Genomic DNA, 17812 nt, shown 5'->3' with positions numbered 1-17812 from the left:
TCTCCGTTCTTCCGTTAAAGCAGGGTGCCTATATAGACCCATCTGTAGACGAAGCATGATGAACATGGCTCCTTGGCGCATAACACGTTCCGTAGGGGAACTCGTACGTGCCACAAAACCGACCGTTTAAAGCCGCTTGCACTCGTTACCGGGGTCTTTAAAGTCGTGTTTGTGGGTGAGCGGCTCATCGAAAACCGCGCGTCATGCCGAGCACATGTCGCCTCGCGCAGCCAGCACATCATCGTCTCACGACAACACTATCCTAATAATCGAGCCTGGATGTGTTGGCTGGCGAAGACCCATGACTTTTCAACCACTTTCGCGTTACAAGGCACTGTACATGCTGTTGCAGTAATCTTGGTACAGACGATTCGGTGGCCCCCGTTTCATCCCCACGCAGGTTACATGGATATGCTCGCCCGCCTTCGCAAATCAACCGGTTGGTCGATCTATCCTGCGTTCCTGATTTGGGCAAAGGACAGGCACCAAAATGAAAAAAAAAAAACACCTTCCCTTCCTAGCTCTCCCTCATGTCAACTGTGATTAAAAAGCGGCCTGGACTTGGCCCTTCAACTCCGTAGTCTAGTCCTGCGGGTATGTAGTCAACGCCCTTCTTCGCAATAAGGCGGGCCTTGTAAGCATGTAGGCGACGCCCTTCAAAATCTGACGCTGCGTGGGCTTCATTTATTAAGTTTTTCACCCGCGGCCAGCGCATTGGCGACTGTTTCAACAGGTGGCTCGTTATGCTTTCGCATGCATAAACAGCATTGAACATTGCAGGCTCAATTACCATCCAGCATTCCCTGGCTCCCCTTCAGTTTCGCCAATCCCATTGTCTTTGAGTCAAAAAAAATGGCGAGCCCAACCCCACAGTTTCGCCTCGCAACCGTGGACGATGCGACGCAGGTCCGGGAACTGGTCCAAGCCGCGTTTCGCGCACCCGACAACCGACAGGGATGGACAGCCGACATGGAGTTGGGTGCTCGCTTCCACATCGGGATCGAGGAAGTCACGGCTACAATAACGCGCGCCGACAGCGCCATTCTCATGGCCACGGTTGCCGGCAACCTGGTGGCATCGGTCCATGTGGCCAAGCGCAGCAACGGACACGCTCGGCTGTCGATGCTTTCGGTCGACGCGGCACATCAGAGCAACGGCCTTGGGCGCCAGGTCCTCGAGTACGCCGAGGCCTACTGTCAGCGAGCCTGGGCCGCGACCACCGTGGATCTGGACGCGCTCTCGACGCGGGAGCACCTCCTCGCCTGGTACCAGCGTCGCGGCTACCGCAAGACGGGTGGGACGTCGCCGTTTCCCCGCGAAAAGTTCAGCGATCTGCACTTGCCGGTGGACTTGTGCTTCATTGAGATGGAGAAGGATCTGAGCTGACGCCCGTGCCTTTCGATCGGGATCTGCGCCCATGTTGAGGCAGTGACGTCGGCTGACCGATTTCATCCCCGCACCCCTGGACTGACGGGCGCAACTCGCCGGGTGCTTAGACCAATGAAGATGGTCGTCACACGACGGGCAAAACTCGTATCCCACACTTCAGGGCTGTGGGATTGCGCGGTCGATCAGATCAACTCGCCGCAGTCAGACACCAAGCGAACATAGCCAACCAAACCAAACGCGAAACTTGCGCAGGGAGCTCGCGGCTCAATTGATCTCTCTGCGCCGCGATGGTGAGGCACAGGACTCAGTCAGAGTTACTCAGCGCAGAAAAAGTGTCGTTGGCGCGCTGAAGAGTCTTTACCTCGGCAGGAGACGGGGCGATTCAAGTTGGGACGGCCCTGTCAGCCTGTCGGAACATGGCCGAGGGGTGTGAATAGACAGTTTCCGCGGGTAGCAGGCGCGTAATGCGTCCTGTTTCTGCGTCATGAATTGACCACATGTAGGTTATGCTAAAAAATCTCTTGCGGCTCTCGCCTGGCCATCGTTGTCACGTTCCTGCCTATGTACTCCTATACTTTGTTGCACCCGCGTGGACCGGGCAGCTTTGAATAGCTCTTAAGCCATCCTGCAGGCTGTGTAGCTGAGCTGTGTTTTTGGAACTCGTTACGGCAGCCACAGAGGTCAGCTCGATTGCTAGCCGCCTCAGCCTAGACGCACGGGCTGAGTGAAATATTGAGTAACTTTTATCGCATCCTCGAAGTAGCAAAACACTGAACAATACGAGAGGGGCCCACTATCAAACCATCGGGCAGGCAAAAGTGGCGGACCCCCATGCCGTTCTATATACTAACTGTTCATGCGCAATATTGATTATGCATTAATTCAGGCACCCCCGCATGAGGTCACAAGGGAAGCGCTTGATTTCGCAGATGCTACGTCGCATTTGCGTTGAAGGTCTCAAGTTGATCGATTTGCTGTCCAGGCTCGCCCCATCCCTCATGCATCATGGTGTATTAAGAATCAATGTATAACATACCGGAAACCTCTGTGCTTCGGTTGCTTCCGGCATTGATCTGAGTCTAATGCACGGGTACGACACCGCCCACAAGCCCGGGTCAACACCACGTTGTAGCCCCCCTGGATGCTTGGCTGCACTCAACTCCATAGAAACATGCTTGATCCATGCCGTGACACTTCGGTCGCCCAACCACCCCCAGCAACCACGAGTCCCCTTTCCAGGCTTGAGCAGACTATGTAGATCGTCTTGAGGTCGAGCTGTGAGTTGAACGGGATCTTTAGTGATCGCTGCAGGCTTGGCCGGCTGCAGGCACTACGGTTTCGTCTGCCTCTGTAGGCCTCGGACTTGGTGCCGGGGCTCTCGATCCATGCTCGCCTAGCTCAGACGGACTTCTTCCGTAGTCTCCGGGAAGTTCTTGTATGCCTTCGAGAACACCCGGCACCGTCCCCGGGCTGCCCACGAGCTCTGATATTCTCTGACCCGATGTATCCAACTCGGCCTTGCCCGATAGTGGGGAGGCTGAAGCGGCGCCAGCACCGTCCAGCTCAGCCTGTCCCGCCGCAGCTGCTTCTTCGTTTTGATCCGGCTGCGTACCGTTCTTGTCGTTGAGATGCCGGCGGCGTCTGCGGATTAGAAAGTAGGCCCCCAGAGCCATCGCGAGGAATACGAGTGGAATGACTGTCCCAATCGCTGCTTTGGCGCCCGTCGACATGCCTCCACGAGATGCAGAGCCGTCATCGGGAGAGCTCGATGGCGCGCTGGTGTTTGGGCTTTGATCATTGGACTGTACAAGGACCACCTGAGGGGCCCTGATCAGGTGAATCGCATCAGAAGCCACGACCATGGTGGTAAGGGATCGGGTAGCCGAAAGGGAACAGCCTGCCATGTTTGCTGTAAACATCTCGCCAGCCGTCGGCTGAGACATGCAACTGTATGATCCTCGGCACGTGTATCCGCTACAAGACTCGTACCATCAGTCTATGCTACTACATGTAGCCTACGTCTCAGGACCTAAACCGGTGTGCATCGGAGGTCGGACCTTGACCTACCTCGGGCAGCAGCCTATCGCAATCTCGCCGTCGTGTATATCGTGCCATTGTGACACTGGTGCAGTTTGGCCATGATAGACGGTCGTGGTTGATGTCGGCACGCCCCGAACCATGAAGCAGCTTGACCCGTATCCCGAGGGGCATATCGATCCCGGGGAGAACACGGGATATATGTCGTTGCTTCCTTGCACGTACATTGCATTCCACGCTGGGCCATAGAGAGAAGGAAGGCAGCTAGGAGCTGCCTGCTGTTGCGTGAATGAGCACTCATATCCGTAATTCCACTGCCAGAGTTCTTGAAGAGTGCCTGGCTGGACCTTATTGCCAGACACGGCAAACCTCAGACTAGCACAACTCGAATTAGGCTTGAAAGTCGTCGTCAATGGCCCTACGTTGACGGTCAGGTGTGGAGTCTCGGTCGGTGTCGTACTTTGTTCCTCGGTTGTTGTTGTTGTTGTTATTGTTGTTGCACTTTGCTGTTTGGTTGTTGTGGTGCTTTGTTGCGTGGTTGTGGTTGCACTCTGTTGCTTGGCCGTAGTTGTACCTTGTCGCGTGGTTGTTCTTGTAATCCGTTGCTCCGTCGTTGTCGTACTTTGTTGCTCGGTCGATACCGTTACTGTGTCCGGAAGCGTATCTCGCCTGTGCACGTTGAACATGATGACACGGTAACACCCATCGGTAAGGCGGGCATCGGCGTGCTTCGCGGATGTGATGGTGTGCCCTATGGGAAGAGGTATCTCTGTAGATTAAGGCGGAGGATGGTGCGTGGTGGTGATCTTCGAAATGCAAGATTAAATCTTCCGGCGGCGCGGCGCAGCGGCACGAAATAACTCTCGGTCGCCTCCAGTTCTGCCTAGTTACAGCCAACCCCTCAAACGTTGGCTGCACGTGGATGAATCATCCCCTACGTTTGAAATGAAACGGTCTGCGACCAACGCCTCTTCAGTAGTAGAAGAGAAAAAAAAGACGTCTGTGCTTTATGACGTGGCTTTCCGGGTCACCTGCAGTCCTCCAAATCGACGAAGCTGAGCCGGTGGAGAGGAGCCGCTCCAACGGGCTCTGCGTTTGCGTTCGAGTGGTCTCCTCGTGAATACTACGCGGAGTTAGGGATCAGGATACGCGGGTCAATATCATTGTTGCAGCTTCCTAGTGCGGCCGGATCATGAGTGGAGGTGAGAAGACGCGATTGAGCGAAAGGCATCTCACACTATACCAGAGTGTAGTCAGCTGGCCTCAGTGGCGGTAGGTAGGCTTTGTGGACGACTTCCTTGAAAGGACGCTCGTCTTTGGAATGAGACCGGTGCGGTCCGTTCCGCGCACGATTTCTCGAATACGCCATAGTGGTATCCGCTTCAAGCTTGCGCTTTGATTGAGCACTGATCTGTGGGGGACAGAATGACTCGACCGTCCGGGAGAAGGCAGCCCGATAACGTGGGTTCATGTTCGGGCGGCTGAGGCTCTGAAGGAACCAAGGTACAGCGCAGGCCTTCGCCTTCCCGGACGATTATAAACGTTGAACTTCATCGGCGCAGGTACCTCTACGGAATCGGGTGCTGCTCATCGTGTACGCTCTCGGCATGGAGTGGTTCACTTGCCTGTTACCCTAGGCACGATATGGAACCTTCTCAGTTTCGTTACAGCCCCGAATCTACCTCAATATCAACGAGGTGTTACCTGTTGGTCGCATCAGACGCCAGCCAGTCCGAGAAGGGGCGCAGTAGGCGGAGGCCGCACGACTGGATGATGTGGCGATTGTGTTGGGTGACGACTCCAATTCCGCAGCATTCTTCCGCAACGGAATTGATATTGATAGGATAGGCCCGAATAGGACAGGCATGCGATGGCATTGTACAAAGGACCAAGCAATTTCACTCGCCGCCAGCGTAGACTCCGTACGATTAATCAGTTCGACGAGTGTCCATGCATCAAATAGGCCTGTTCACAGGCGCCTTGGCAGACCAAGCAGCATGGCTGGAAATATTGTTTCCTTTCGGCAGCTGAGTAGACGGCCATGGGTCGTCCAGCCGCCCCTGCTCTGCACACCTGAAGCCAGTTTCTCTTTCTTTGTGAACTCCCTTCTTCATTTTCCGGTACATGTCCGCTAGCTGGTTTTCCGGCGCTTGACAAAGAAACGGGACGTGTCGCCCATGGGCACGGAGAAACCCAGCGCATCTTCGCACAAATAGTGCGCGGTGCAGTAATACCCCAGCAAGCCGGCAATGAAGCCGAATGCCCCGGCTGCCTTCTGCATCGCCGCATACGTCTCGTCGTGGCCATCTGCCTTGACAAATTGGGACACGCCGTCGAGAACGAGGCAGAATTCGATTGCTGTGAACACAAGAACATAGACAATGCTCCTAGTTGGCGTCATTAGCATCGTGTGAGTACAGCCAAGAATGCCCTTGGTGTGGGAACGTACAGTCTGATGGAGGCGATGAGAAAAAAGATATTGAGTACCCCCCAAACTAGGTGTGAATGGTCAGAAGTTTTACAAGAAGATGGCGGATGTAGTCTTGCTCTTACTGAGAATGAAGAAGCCGAACGCGTTGTAGAACTCGGGTGTGAAGCCGCCGTACGCATCGACAACGCCAAACCAGGGTATCATGACAGCGCCATAGCCGCCGTAGAAGAGCCCTGTAAGACCAGGAGTCAGTGAGACTTGCCCGATTTCAAACCTAGACCCAGGGCGGCCCTCAATTTCTCAGGTGATTGAAAGGAGCACATGCGTACCAAACGCTGTTAAAACGGTATACGAAAACGTGTCGCCCTTGATCATGAACCATTGAGCGCTGATGAGCAGCCCAACGCAAGCCACGAAACACAGATTACCGACAAACATTGTCTGAACGGTAACGCCGCGGAAGTTCATCATGGCCAGTGACACCGTGAGAAGGGTCGTGGCAAAGCCGCCCATGGCGAGAGGAGCCTGAGTCGATTAGCAAACATGGACGATTCGGACCGTACCGTCTACTGAAGGGTAGGTACAGGATCGGCCAGGCGTGAGCTCATGGCGGCGAAGCCCACATCTTGTGGTGCCAATGATGTTGTTGTCGGCTCCCCTCCGTGCTCTTTGTTGACTTCCATGGCCATGTTGGTCACTTCAAAATTGGTAAATCGGGTGACGGTAGACGGTGCGATGGTGCAGGAATGGTCATGATCAAGAAGCGGATTCCCCAATGCTAATACGGTCGAGCTGGACCTCTTGGAGCGCCATTCCCGAACTCGGAGCCGTGTATGCCTTCAAGTGTTGGCCGGCCTCGGCTTACAGGCTACAAGTACGTAAAAGACACGGAACGCGGCTAAAACCACCCAATATTTGACGGGCAACTGCACCTGTGGATAGCTGAGCGCGGCTCGAATTACGCCCTTTGGCCATCTCACAGCGGTGGGTCGCCGCGGTTGCAATCCATTTGCTTCTTTTGGCTGTAGTGTCGGATTTCAGGCTCTGTGATTTGCGCATCAGCGTCAAATCCGGGGCGCTTGATTTGGAGTTAACCGCGCTAGCTTGAGGGAGCAAGATTGAACCTAAATCTTGGGGCGGCTTTACAAAGGACCTGGACATGTCTGCCGAAGCAACTCTTACTTTATACCATTTGATCACTGACAGTTTTCCAGGTCATACCGGCAAAAGAGACTATTGTTAGTGGACTACTGGCTGCATATATCGCCAACCCCTTTGAGCAGCACGAGTGTGAAGCAACGAGAGGCAGTTGACACGCCAGCAGCCAGCGCCAGCATATGAGTATCAGATATGACTATAACATGAACACTGGGCAGAGTTCCTGTTTGAATGGAAAAAGACATAAAATAGTTGTATATGCTGTGCCTAGATCAGAGTTTGGACTCCCTTCTCGCTACTAGGGGCCTGTCGCTGTGCGGCTTATATGCTGAATCACGCATGACCGTTGCCCGAATGCGCCGCCCAAAGTATTCAATCTCAACCGAGTCGCCTTCAGCCACGCTGGCGGCAAGATACGCGAATGCAATCGGCTTGCCGACCGTGTACCCAAACGCCGCGCTGGTGATGTAGCCGACAGACTTGCCGCTCGCGAAAACCGGCTCCTTGCCGAGCACCATCGACCGGCCGTCGTCCACGGTCAGACACTGGAGCCGCCTCGCAGCTGTCTTGGCCGAGCGGCCTCTCAGCGCTTCCCGTCCAAAATAAAATGATCCAGACTCGCGCAGGGCAAAATCAAGGCCAGCCTCATAAGGGTCGTGCTCGGTGGTCATGTCCACGCCCCATAGCCTGATTCCACTTTCCAGGCGCAAGGCGTAGAAGGCGGCTCGGCCCGCCGCGATCAATCCATGGGACTGACCAGCTCGCCAAAGGACATCCCATAACCGTCGCCCGTATTCGGCAGTGGTGTGTATCTCCCAGCCAGGCTCGCCGACATAGGACACGCTCATCGCTGTCACGGGAATGCCGGCGATTGTTGCCTTCATGGCATGCATGTACGGCAAACTCGCACCGGTGAAGTCGTCTGTGCTCACAGCCATGACGACGTTCCTGGCGCGGGGCCCCCATAATCCAAGACAACATGTGCTGCCGGTGGTGTCGCGTACTTGAACGGACCGAGCGGGTGACTTCGTAGTCTGTATCCGAGCCTCGCGCGAGAGATGGGCAAAGTCCATGGCCCCGTTTGCTGAGACCTGAAAGGAGTCCTTGCCCAGTCTCGCTATAACGAGGTCACTCCGGATGCCGCCGCTGCCGTCCAGAAGAAGTGCGTATGTAACAGTGCCTGGAGGCCTTGAAACATCTCCCGTCGTCAACCGCAAAAGCAGCTTGGCGGCTCCTGGCCCCGTCACCTCGATCCGACGCTGCGGAGTCAGATCGTACAAGGCCGCTGCGGTGCGCGTCTTCCACGCCTCGGCAGCTGCAATTGGCGAGTAGTATCTTGCTGACCAGGCATCACGCTCGACAGGTCGCCATTTTGCAGGCAGGTGGCTCAACAGCCCTTTGTTCGTCTCATACCATTCCGCTCGCTCCCAACCGCCAGTCTCGAGGAAGAATGCTCCAAGTTCACGCTGACGCTCATGGAAAGGACCAACGCGCAAGTCTCGCGGCGAGTCGCGCGGCTGGAATGGATGAAGGATGTCGTAGACTTGTACAAAGTCTTGTTGTGATGTCTCCTTCACGTAGGCAGGGGTGAGCTGGACTGGGTCGAAGCGGGATAGGTCACAGCCGGTGAGGTCCACTTGGGACTTTCCGGTTGTGAGAATCTCAGCCAGCGCTCGAGCTACACCGGCAGAGTGCGTCACCCAAACCGCCTCGGCGACGAAGAAGCCATCTAGGGTGGATGACTGGCCAACGAGTGGCCCGCCGTCTGGCGTGAATGACAGGATCCCGTTGAACCCTTCCGCCACAGTGCTCTTTTGAAGCGCCGGCAAAAGCTCTTGCGATAGCTTCCATGCCGGCTCGAAATCTTTCGGCGTAAACTTGAGGCGAGAGGGCATATTGTCCTCTGTGACGTGTCGTGGCGTTGGGCCAAGAGAGGCGGCGTCAACGGGAATAGGGCGATGGCCGTAGTACCCAATGCCGAAGCGGTCGCCGTGCTCGCGGTAGTAGATATCTTGATCCTGATATCGTAGGATTGGAAGGTTTGCTCCATTTGGAAGCGCGTTTCGACCGGCCTGCGCCGGCACAGCGGTTGTTTTGACATATTGGTGCGCCATTGGTAATAGGGGTATCGGCACGCCTGCCATTGCGCCGACCTCGACGCCCCAGAATCCTGCACAAGAGATGACAATGTCGGCAGGGATGATGCCATTAGGTGTTGTGACGCCCGTGACGCGACCGTCGGCCTGATTGATGCCCGTGACAGGAGTTGACCCGATGTATCGAACGCCAGCTTTACTCGTGCGTTCGATGAGCAGCTGAACGGCGCGCGCGGCGAGTGCCAAACCATCACTGGGGATATGGAGGCCGCCTAGCACGAGTTCCTTGTTTAGCAGCGGGTAGACGTTGGAGCATTCCTCGGCGCTGATGAGGCGCGTGTCGACACCCCAGGATGTGGCGAAACCGTGCTTTCTCTTGAGCTCTTGCAGCCTCTCAGGAGTCGTGGCCACCTCCAGCCCGCCCACCTGATTGAAGCAGCTCTCACCATCCTTCCCCAGAGACTGCAGCTTCTCTACGGTGTATCGGGCGAACAAGGTCAGGGCCTTGGAGGCGTTGCTCTGAAAGACCAGGCCGGGAGCATGAGACGTGGAGCCGCCCGCCAGCTCCAGAGGGCCCTGGTCAACTACGGTGATGTCGGTCCAGCCGCGCGAGGTCAGCTCGTCGGCGACATTTGCGCCGACGATGCCGGCCCCGATGATGACGACGCGCGATGAGGTCGCCATGACGACGTGCTTCCGGGATGGAGGGGGGCCAGCTGGACGCTGGGGAGGAGAGGAGATAGGGTCGACGTGTGTGCTTGTTCAAGGGGATCGCTTGATTCATCGACCCGATCTCATCACGACAACAAGCAAGCAGAAGCCGACGGCCTAAATAAGTACGGGGACAAGGAGGCAACGCACACACCGTTGCAACCCCGCCCTTGTGAGGCCGATGCCGTCACGCACACGATAACACCTACAGTGCTTTAGCACGGTACTGTACACGAAGCTGGAAGCAACTGCTCCTGGGGGAGGTGGTTGAAGAGCGGTCAGGTGATCGGAGTAAGAAACCGATGTCCGTGCCGGAGCCGGCGGACGGGGTGGCAGCTGGGCGCGTGACCTAGCAAAACCTAGATACGGGGGTCCGGCTGGCTGGCCGGACGGGAAGCCCAACTGCAGCAACCAGAGGTCGCAGCCACGGGGGTCCTCCAGCCTGAGCGCCTAATGTGGACCCCTATCAGGGGCATCGATGGATCATGGATGGATGGCCGCTCGGTGCTCAAGCGCTGACGCGTGTTAGACCTCCCTTGCGGAGGCACATTGAATTGAGGCCCGGAGTCCAGAGTCCAGACTCTCAATACAAGTGCCCCCAGACCAGGGAGAACGCGTATTCACTGAAGGCACGGGCCCGTAAAGTTCGCACGGGAGCTTCTTTTCCCCCGCACGGGGAAGGGGGCCGTGTCAACTCCAGCCGTCTAACATCAAGTGGACCTCGGATATGGAGTCCAGAACCGCCTCGCCGTCCGCCACCGACCCTGGATTTCGCAACACGCGAAGAGCGGATATCCCGTGAAGGTAGTAGACCCCATTTTATGTTGTCGGGACGGCACGAGTGACATGCCCACAATGAGGCAAGGAAGCGGGAACGGCGCCGTGAAGCCGTGAGCTACAGCAATGGGGCACTTGAGTTGACCTCCCCACAATGTCATCTAGGTCTGTCATGTCTCGGGCCCCATTCCCGAGTGTCCCATTCGTTATAAGATAATCCCCGAAGTACATTAATATATATCTATCTACTTGTGAAGCGAATTTCCTTCCGTCAAAGGCAACCTGAGAGGCTTGCTATGTCAACAATTCATCTGTCGCTAAAGTTTCACAGTTCCCAGAATGCCCAAACCATATTAATCCCCGCTACTCTCTCCACCCGCTTTTTGTTACCCATAAAGTCATGACGGCTCGCTAAAAGTGATTGAACATGATGTTGCTGAAGTTGTCCCCCTCCCACCACGCCATGCTCCGCGACTCGCCCATGGCGGGTTGCGTGTCATAGTACCCCATGTCGCCCATGCTAATGAACTGAGAAGAATCGGCATACAGCCACGGGGTGAAGTGGAAAGCCAGGCTGTCCTCGTCACGGTACGTGCTCCAAGGCGAATCGCGCGCGGAATGCGAATGCGAAGAGGCCTTGAAGGACATCGTCGGCGCCTCCTGTCCGCCATCGGCCGTATTGATGCTGATCTCGGGCGAAGTTGCGACTATAATCTCCAGGGTTGAGCCTTCGCTCGCATCGTCGGCCGCGACGGGGGGTGTGAGCGAAGCATCCAGCAAACCCGCAGTCGATGCTTCGTGCGAGTCATCCGTGAAGCTGAACTGCAATATCTCCCACATCAGGGGCACGCTGAGATAAATCTTCGAGGGCATCCAGTCCTCCATGTCCATGCTCTCAGGACCCGCCGCCATTCGGGTCATCTTATCGAGGTTGCGATCCTACGCGCCTTGGGTCAGCACCAAAATCGACACGAGGAACATGAAATGGCCCTCCAAACTTCGCGGGTATCATACCAGGGCCTTGCAGGCAGCAGAAGTGTGCACGAATCGCTTCAGGAATCTCTTGCACTTCACGAAATCCGTGTTGGACTTGTACTTGAGCCTGGGAGCGGCTGCACAGCAGTAGTACAGATGCACTGTGGCTGCGATGGCGGCCGCATGGCCAAAGAAGGGGTCCGCGAGCGGCACCTGTTTGTCGACGGCCATGTCGATCATGCGAGCAATCCATGTGGCATGAAGGAGGGCCAGCTCGGAAGATCGCCTCCAAAACGTATTTGGAATGGCCAAGTTGGGGTTGTGCTGTGCGCCGACAATGTACAGGAACGGGTGGTTCAAGACCGTGGGGATGGCGTGGTATGTAAACTGCTCCTTCAGCCATGGCGCCCAGTAGTCCCGGTTAACCTTTAGTTCTTCCACCTTGCGCTTGTAGAATTTGGCAGAGTCGTAGCGGTGGCATATGGGGATCCTATTCTCAATTTCCATGAAATCGGAGAGCACCTTGGCGTACATGGAGTCGTGGCGCCACGGCTCCTTGAGAATGTTGTGGGCGCAGTTGGAAACGTACTTGCGCACCTGGCTCCAGACCCATGCCAGATGCACGCTCGTGTTCCAGATCCCGGACTCGTCGGGGTCTGCGCACCCAAGCTCGTCTCGTGGTAACGGTGGCGCCTTATGGTCCAGCTCCCCTCGATCACTGCTCTGCGATTGCGTGTGGTACGGTCGCCATCTGTCCGTGGGGATGCTCAAGAGCCCATTCTGACGGCCATAAAACTGTTCCAGAAGCTGAAGGCTCCAGAAGAGCCTCTTCTTCCTTTCTGTGTTTGGGTCGTCCACGGTATACACCGACTCCAAGTCCAGCATGGCTGTCCGGCAAAGCTGGAACGCGAGGCCGAGATGAAACTGGCCGAGGTGAAAGTTTCCATCTGCATCATGATTAGCATCAGCGTTCATGCAGTCTCAGGCTCTGACATGCACTGCTCCCTACCTATAAAAGACGAGTAGGAGAGCAGGCACATGCTCTCAATGGTGGTCAGGTCCACCGTGCCACTTGCAAGGCGAAGCATGACGAGATGCTTCGCGCTGTCGCCGTAACGCTGCAGCTGGTCCCGTTTTTCTGAGAACCGGGACGTCAGTACCATAATACTGCAGGCAAGCTCTCCGGGGAGGGTGCTGTAGTCGCTGACATCTTCACGCGAGAAGCACCATATCGGTTGCCTGTGGCAGTACTTGAAGTAAAGACCAACGCCAACGGCAATGTCCGACGGGCTGGGCCGCAGACTTGACTCGTCCGACTCAGGCATCACAGAGGGGAGACGGCCATGGCTCTGGGGCCTGTTGAGCTCAGGGCCAGGCGGCGTGGCCGAGTGTGACTTTTCCGACGTGTCGGCGGCCTCTTCGAGTGCGTGTTCTTGTCGTGTGGCATGGCTGCTCGCCCTGAGAACCCGGTCAGAATGCCCGCGGGAAGGAGCACGGCTCGGAGTCGTATGTACAAGCTGCCGCTGAGAAGGATATCCAGCTTCTCCTCCAAGTGCGCGAGCCTCTCGTCCTGCTGACCGTCAGCGACACACGTCCTTTGTGAGATGGCGATGCGGTGCTCCGAGTGTGCCTACCGATCGGTCGCCGTGCGATGTTCGCGTGGCAGCGGGATACGAGCAAGACTGCCTCAGCCGAAGACAGCTGGAACAGGCTGGCTTTTCGCCGGGACAGCGCGTCTTCTTTCGCCTGCGTCTCCGTCAGTGGCGCGCTGGCGGTGACGACGACCAACATCATCATCGACCGATCAAATGACGAACCTGCAATTGAGGCAGGCGTGGTGAGACCGCCGTCTCCCGCGAGAGCTGGCCCCGTCCTCTGGCGGCGGCGGCGCCATGATGGTGCTTGACGGAATCTGGGCCATGTGACGTTGACGAGAGCAAGCTCAGATGGGGTGCGGATGCAATAAATACCAAAAGTCTATTACATCTCTCCCCCTCTCACTGGGCGACGCCACGATGACACCTGCAGCACACCACTCTGGAGCCGGGTTATCGCCCCTTGAAGAAGAAGAGCCCAACTGCTCCTGGCCTGGTCCTAAGGTGCCCCAAAGGTGCCGTGCCCACGCGGGGTTGCCAAATCGATGCCAAATCTAGGCTAGCCACCCCAGATAGCCAGAATGGGCCCGGCGAGGCGCCACGGCGGTGCGCTGAGGCTTGCAACCAACCTACTTGTAGGCTGCCTGCACGGCATCCTTTTGCTGTGACTTTTGCCAGCAATCGTGGCACGTGGACCGGCCGATAACGTGTCGGATATATGTGTGTGTGTGTGTGTGTGCGTCTGCGCGCGTGTGTCACTGTCAGTGTCTCGCTAGGCCAGCGGTCGAGGGCTCAGGGGTCGTGCTCCGAGTGTTGCCCCAGACCCGCGGCGATAAGTTGCAGGGGGTGCCTAGCGGGCGGCGGCAGGCCGCAGTAGTAGAGAACAGCTGTCGCCCTCCGTCCCGTGATGCACGGATCATCACGATGCACTGCCGGACTAGACCTCCCATCCGTGGGGGCCCCCAGCGACCTGTGATCAGACGGCTTTTGTGATAGCCGAGATGGTACTGTAGGGCATTTTCTTTGTTTGCAATCCTTGATCCTTGATTAGCTGGCAAATGCTGTCTTCTTGTTGGTGCCCTGGCGATGTTCGGTCCATGTCTCCGCGCGGGACGATCGAGCTCTTCCACTCATGAGTGGTTGGGTCCCAGGTGCCCCCTAATCAGTGAACACTCCGACTCCGCATTGCGCATCGACGCGTGGATCTCTTGGACGCCACAGGCCCTGCACATGGTCCATGCACACCTGGCAGTGATCTGTGGTCCCTCGACGCCTCCCTCAGCTCTTCGCACTGATCGATGCACAGATACACATAATATGACCCAAAGGCACAGCCACATTCATGCAACTTCCAACTCGTGCCATATTATGGAATTAGCCTACCGAGGAAGTTCTTATCAAAGCCTTCATCTACTCGCATCTAGAGTTTCGCAGATACGTCTAACAAGTCTTTCATCTCTACCCGCGGATATTCGGGATTCAGGGAAGGATCTGGTCGCTCTCGGTCCCACGCCCACCTGCCCGCGAGCTCAGGGGCCAGCGTTCCCTCCAACATCTGTATGATATACTTGCCGAGCACGGGGAAGAATTTGTAGCCGTGAAAGGAGCCACACGTGGCGACGTAGAGTCCCTTGGCGGCAGGGTGCGGTGAGATGATAAAGTCGCCGTTGGAGGTGAACGCATCCCTGATAACAAATAAGCTCAGCACGTTATCTGACCCAGTCGTCCTGATGGCCCATCAACTCACCAGCAGATGCGATGTTTCTCTTGCGTCCAGTTTGCGGTTTTCTTGCCGTAGAAGACATGGCTGGCGTATCGAATGTCTTCCTTGAGCGGTCCGGACACCTTCCACTGCGCGTAGTCTCGCTCATTAGGCGGCGCTGAAATAAATCTGCCCGGCAGGACCTCTCGGGTGTTCTTGAAGATCTTCTGGCCCCACCATTTCATCTCTCTATCTTTGGTGGGTGGCAGGCTTCCGATAAAGCCGCCTTGCTCAGCCGTTAGTTGACTGACCGGCGCTTATCGTGCAGCGTAAGGGGGGTAACATACCTACGTCCGCAGTGTAGCCCTGAAAACCCACGGGCATGGATGCGAACTTCTCGTAGGATTTGTCGTCAACTTTCCACATTCCCGTCGTGATGCCACCCGCAACAATTCTTGATCCGGCACGGAGATCGGCGAGTCCGCTACTTGCAGCACTGAACTCCAGGAGCTTGGGCGTATACGCGCCAGTGCAGAGAAGGACGTGTGAGGCGTTCAATGCCGTTCCTGTCGTTGTCTTGATGCCGCAACAGCGGCCGTCCTTGTCCAACTGAAGGCCCGAGGCCTCGGCTGTGACATACTGAACGCCAAGCTCGATCGCCTTGCGCGTTACGGCGCGTAAGCAGTCTCCTGCAGCTGCCCAGCCACTGGTTTTGTTGATGAGAACCTCTGTAGCGCCTGAGTAATCTGCATCGTCGAAGAGACCGTCGTACATCTTTCGGGCCTCAGAAATAGGGAATGCGGAAATGTCGACCTTTCTTCCAAGCTTTTTGAAGTTGTTGATGACATCTTTGGCGTAGTCGCCGCGGCAAATCCAGTATATCCCCGTCTCATGAAAGTAGGGCATCCAGAGCGGATCGGACGTGAAAACATCTTGTGCCTCCAGCGCTAGCTGGCAGTACACGATGTCCTCATAGTCTGCACGAATACACTTGTTCCAGTCCCACGATGCGGCGACACGGCTTTCCGCGTCGAATGCGTCCCGGTCCACGAGTGTGACCGAGGCACTGGGATACTTTTTGATTAAATGGTAAGCCGTGGACACTCCAAAGACGCCTGCACCAATGATGAGAAACGACGACGTTTCTGAGGACATGGTGCGAAATGCGTAATGCAACAAGAGCAAATGGCGCCCCTGCTATCACTGAAAGAGGGGTGTTAGCAAGTGTACATAGTCAGAGAGCTCCGAGCCCAAGTACATGTAAGAGTGCAACCCAACCTACAGGTACGGGGTACAGAACGGCCTTGGATGTCGCACTGCTCAGACCAGCTTCGTGATGGAACTTGTCACTCAGACCTTAGCCTCGGGAACGTGGCCGAGTGCTTCAATCGTAACAGCCTCATTCGTCGAGCACACCGTGAACCTGCATCGGCGCCGCAACTTATGTGCTCCGTCGGCCTGCCCCGGCATCGGCCAAAGTCTCCGGCCAACCGGTCACGTGAAGCCACACCGGGAGAGAGATAACCATGCATCTCCTCATACGTGGAACGTCCCACGGTTATCTCTTTACCCTGTGCTCGATGCTATCGAGGTACAGAACCGGACGCTGCACTGACGGCTGTGCAAGACAGCTTCCCCGGGCGTTCATCCGCCGATACAGACAAGCACACGCGCACAGAACACTGCACGCTACTGCAACGCGTGCCATCGCATTCCCTCAAATGGCATAGCATCCTTGTCGACGACGCTGCCACGGCTCGGTTTCTCCAACTGCCGGTCAACCCAGCGGGCGCTGGACGGCTGGCACACCCCAACATGAAGCCAAAGGGGTCCCTGCTTCTTCCCCCGCAATATCTGGGGACGGGTGGCGCTTCCCCAACCCTGCGTTGACCGCACCCCCACTCCGTGCAGCGTCTTGCGACGAAGCACGCACCAGGTGGCGAAGCCGTGATTCCGTGCTGGTGTTTTACGTACGTACAAATAACATCGATGATGGTGGCTGGGACGATGTTTGCAGAGACCGTCAAGCCAAGAAGGATATGTAAGCGCCTTTACGTTGACTCGCGCTCGTCACTGGGCACCACAGTGTCTTCCAATTTATTATCTCGTCCCCTGATGCCCTCGCACAAAGTTCCTGCAAATGGGGTCATTCCAGGGCCCTGACTACGAACGTCTGCGCGCGCCTCCCAGTATTCGACACGGGCGCTCCGCGTTGGCTGCACAGGAAGAAGGGCGATGCGGGGAAAGGGTCTGCGTCCGACGTCGGCCCTCCCAAGCGCTTGGGATGGGCCTGAAAACACAGCCGATAAAGATCGAGACCATTCCAAAATAAGCTTTCTGGCGCCCAAGGTTACACAAGCTTGAGGCTGAATGCGCGAGTGCGAGATCGAAGACGAGGATGGGGAGGTCACACCATTGCACCACCATCGCCCGGCAACGTGAACCGGAGTCGAGCATAATGAAAGCTGTATCGTCGGCCGTAGACCCCCTTAGACACACATATCGTGAACTATAAAATAGCTAAGTGGCGGGTGTTTCACACGGCTTAAGAGACCACGTGGACAGTCCCCAACACCTTTGAGTGCCATCGTGACAGCCGCGCCATGGAAGATGTCGTATCAAGACTGCCCGACGTCGCTGCCCACGGCGAGGGCGTCTCGCCGACTGTTGCGTTGGCTCTTACGTTGGCAGTGCATCCTCCGATGACCGACTTGCTACATGCACGATGCGTCTCGCCACTGTATGACGGGACTCACTCCCGTGCAATTACGGCCAAAGCGCCGTGACAGGTGGCCATTTTGAAGCCATCTTGGGCAGCTCGGGCAGCAGTTGCCGACGGGACGGTCGCCATGTACGGGGTCAGTTGCGTAAGGGAAACCATCGTGGCCGGGCGTTCAGGTCCGATATGCGCGCCGGCCTTGGTGCCACGCGCCGCCGTGGG

General features: G+C 56.6%; 6 protein-coding genes across 9 annotated transcripts; 1 reads left to right on the top strand and 5 right to left on the bottom strand.

Annotated features, from left to right (window-relative positions):
• The first annotated feature begins 781 nt into the window (after positions 1-781).
• JDV02_002000 (uncharacterized protein) lies at positions 782-1884 on the top strand. The gene has a single exon (XM_047982981.1). The coding sequence runs from the start codon at positions 853-855 to the stop codon at positions 1384-1386; it is 534 nt and encodes a 177-aa protein (XP_047838951.1). The 5' UTR covers positions 782-852; the 3' UTR covers positions 1387-1884.
• An 800-nt stretch (positions 1885-2684) lies between these two features.
• JDV02_001999 (uncharacterized protein) lies at positions 2685-3251 on the bottom strand (the record flags this gene model as incomplete). Its single annotated transcript, XM_047982980.1, has 1 exon — positions 2685-3251. One exon carries the CDS (start codon positions 3249-3251, stop codon positions 2685-2687), a length of 567 nt encoding a protein of 188 aa, XP_047838950.1.
• Positions 3252-5557: 2306 nt separating this feature from the next.
• On the bottom strand, positions 5558-6370 carry JDV02_001998 (uncharacterized protein; the record flags this gene model as incomplete). Its single annotated transcript, XM_047982979.1, has 4 exons — positions 5558-5813; positions 5876-5921; positions 5980-6090; positions 6187-6370. The coding sequence occupies 4 exons, from the start codon at positions 6368-6370 to the stop codon at positions 5558-5560; spliced, it is 597 nt and encodes a 198-aa protein (XP_047838949.1).
• A 917-nt stretch (positions 6371-7287) lies between these two features.
• On the bottom strand, positions 7288-9795 carry JDV02_001997 (uncharacterized protein; the record flags this gene model as incomplete). Its single annotated transcript, XM_047982978.1, has 1 exon — positions 7288-9795. The coding sequence occupies one exon, from the start codon at positions 9793-9795 to the stop codon at positions 7288-7290; it is 2508 nt and encodes an 835-aa protein (XP_047838948.1).
• A 1010-nt stretch (positions 9796-10805) lies between these two features.
• Positions 10806-13877, bottom strand: JDV02_001996 (uncharacterized protein). 4 transcript variants are annotated; one of them, XM_047982977.1, is made up of 6 exons: positions 13392-13877; positions 13209-13320; positions 13089-13144; positions 12584-13032; positions 11614-12521; positions 10808-11538 (listed from the first exon to the last, which is right to left on the bottom strand). In XM_047982977.1, the coding sequence occupies exons 1-6, from the start codon at positions 13493-13495 to the stop codon at positions 11011-11013; spliced, it is 2157 nt and encodes a 718-aa protein (XP_047838947.1). In that variant the 5' UTR covers positions 13496-13877; the 3' UTR covers positions 10808-11010. The 4 variants fall into 4 exon arrangements, with proteins under 4 accessions (XP_047838946.1, XP_047838947.1, XP_047838945.1 ...); XM_047982976.1 differs by having other exon boundaries at positions 10806-11538; positions 12584-13144; XM_047982975.1 differs by having other exon boundaries at positions 12584-12712; positions 12783-13144; positions 13209-13877.
• A 668-nt stretch (positions 13878-14545) lies between these two features.
• JDV02_001995 (uncharacterized protein) lies at positions 14546-16227 on the bottom strand. Its single transcript, XM_047982973.1, has 4 exons — positions 16154-16227; positions 15219-16074; positions 14917-15157; positions 14546-14854 (listed from the first exon to the last, which is right to left on the bottom strand). The coding sequence occupies exons 2-4, from the start codon at positions 16024-16026 to the stop codon at positions 14590-14592; spliced, it is 1314 nt and encodes a 437-aa protein (XP_047838943.1). The 5' UTR covers positions 16027-16074; positions 16154-16227; the 3' UTR covers positions 14546-14589.
• Positions 16228-17812: the final 1585 nt, after the last annotated feature.

This window comes from Purpureocillium takamizusanense, chromosome 2 (assembly GCF_022605165.1).
Source record: "Purpureocillium takamizusanense chromosome 2, complete sequence".
NCBI classification, from domain to species: domain Eukaryota; kingdom Fungi; phylum Ascomycota; class Sordariomycetes; order Hypocreales; family Ophiocordycipitaceae; genus Purpureocillium; species Purpureocillium takamizusanense.
This window is presented reverse-complemented; position numbering and strand designations above follow the sequence as displayed.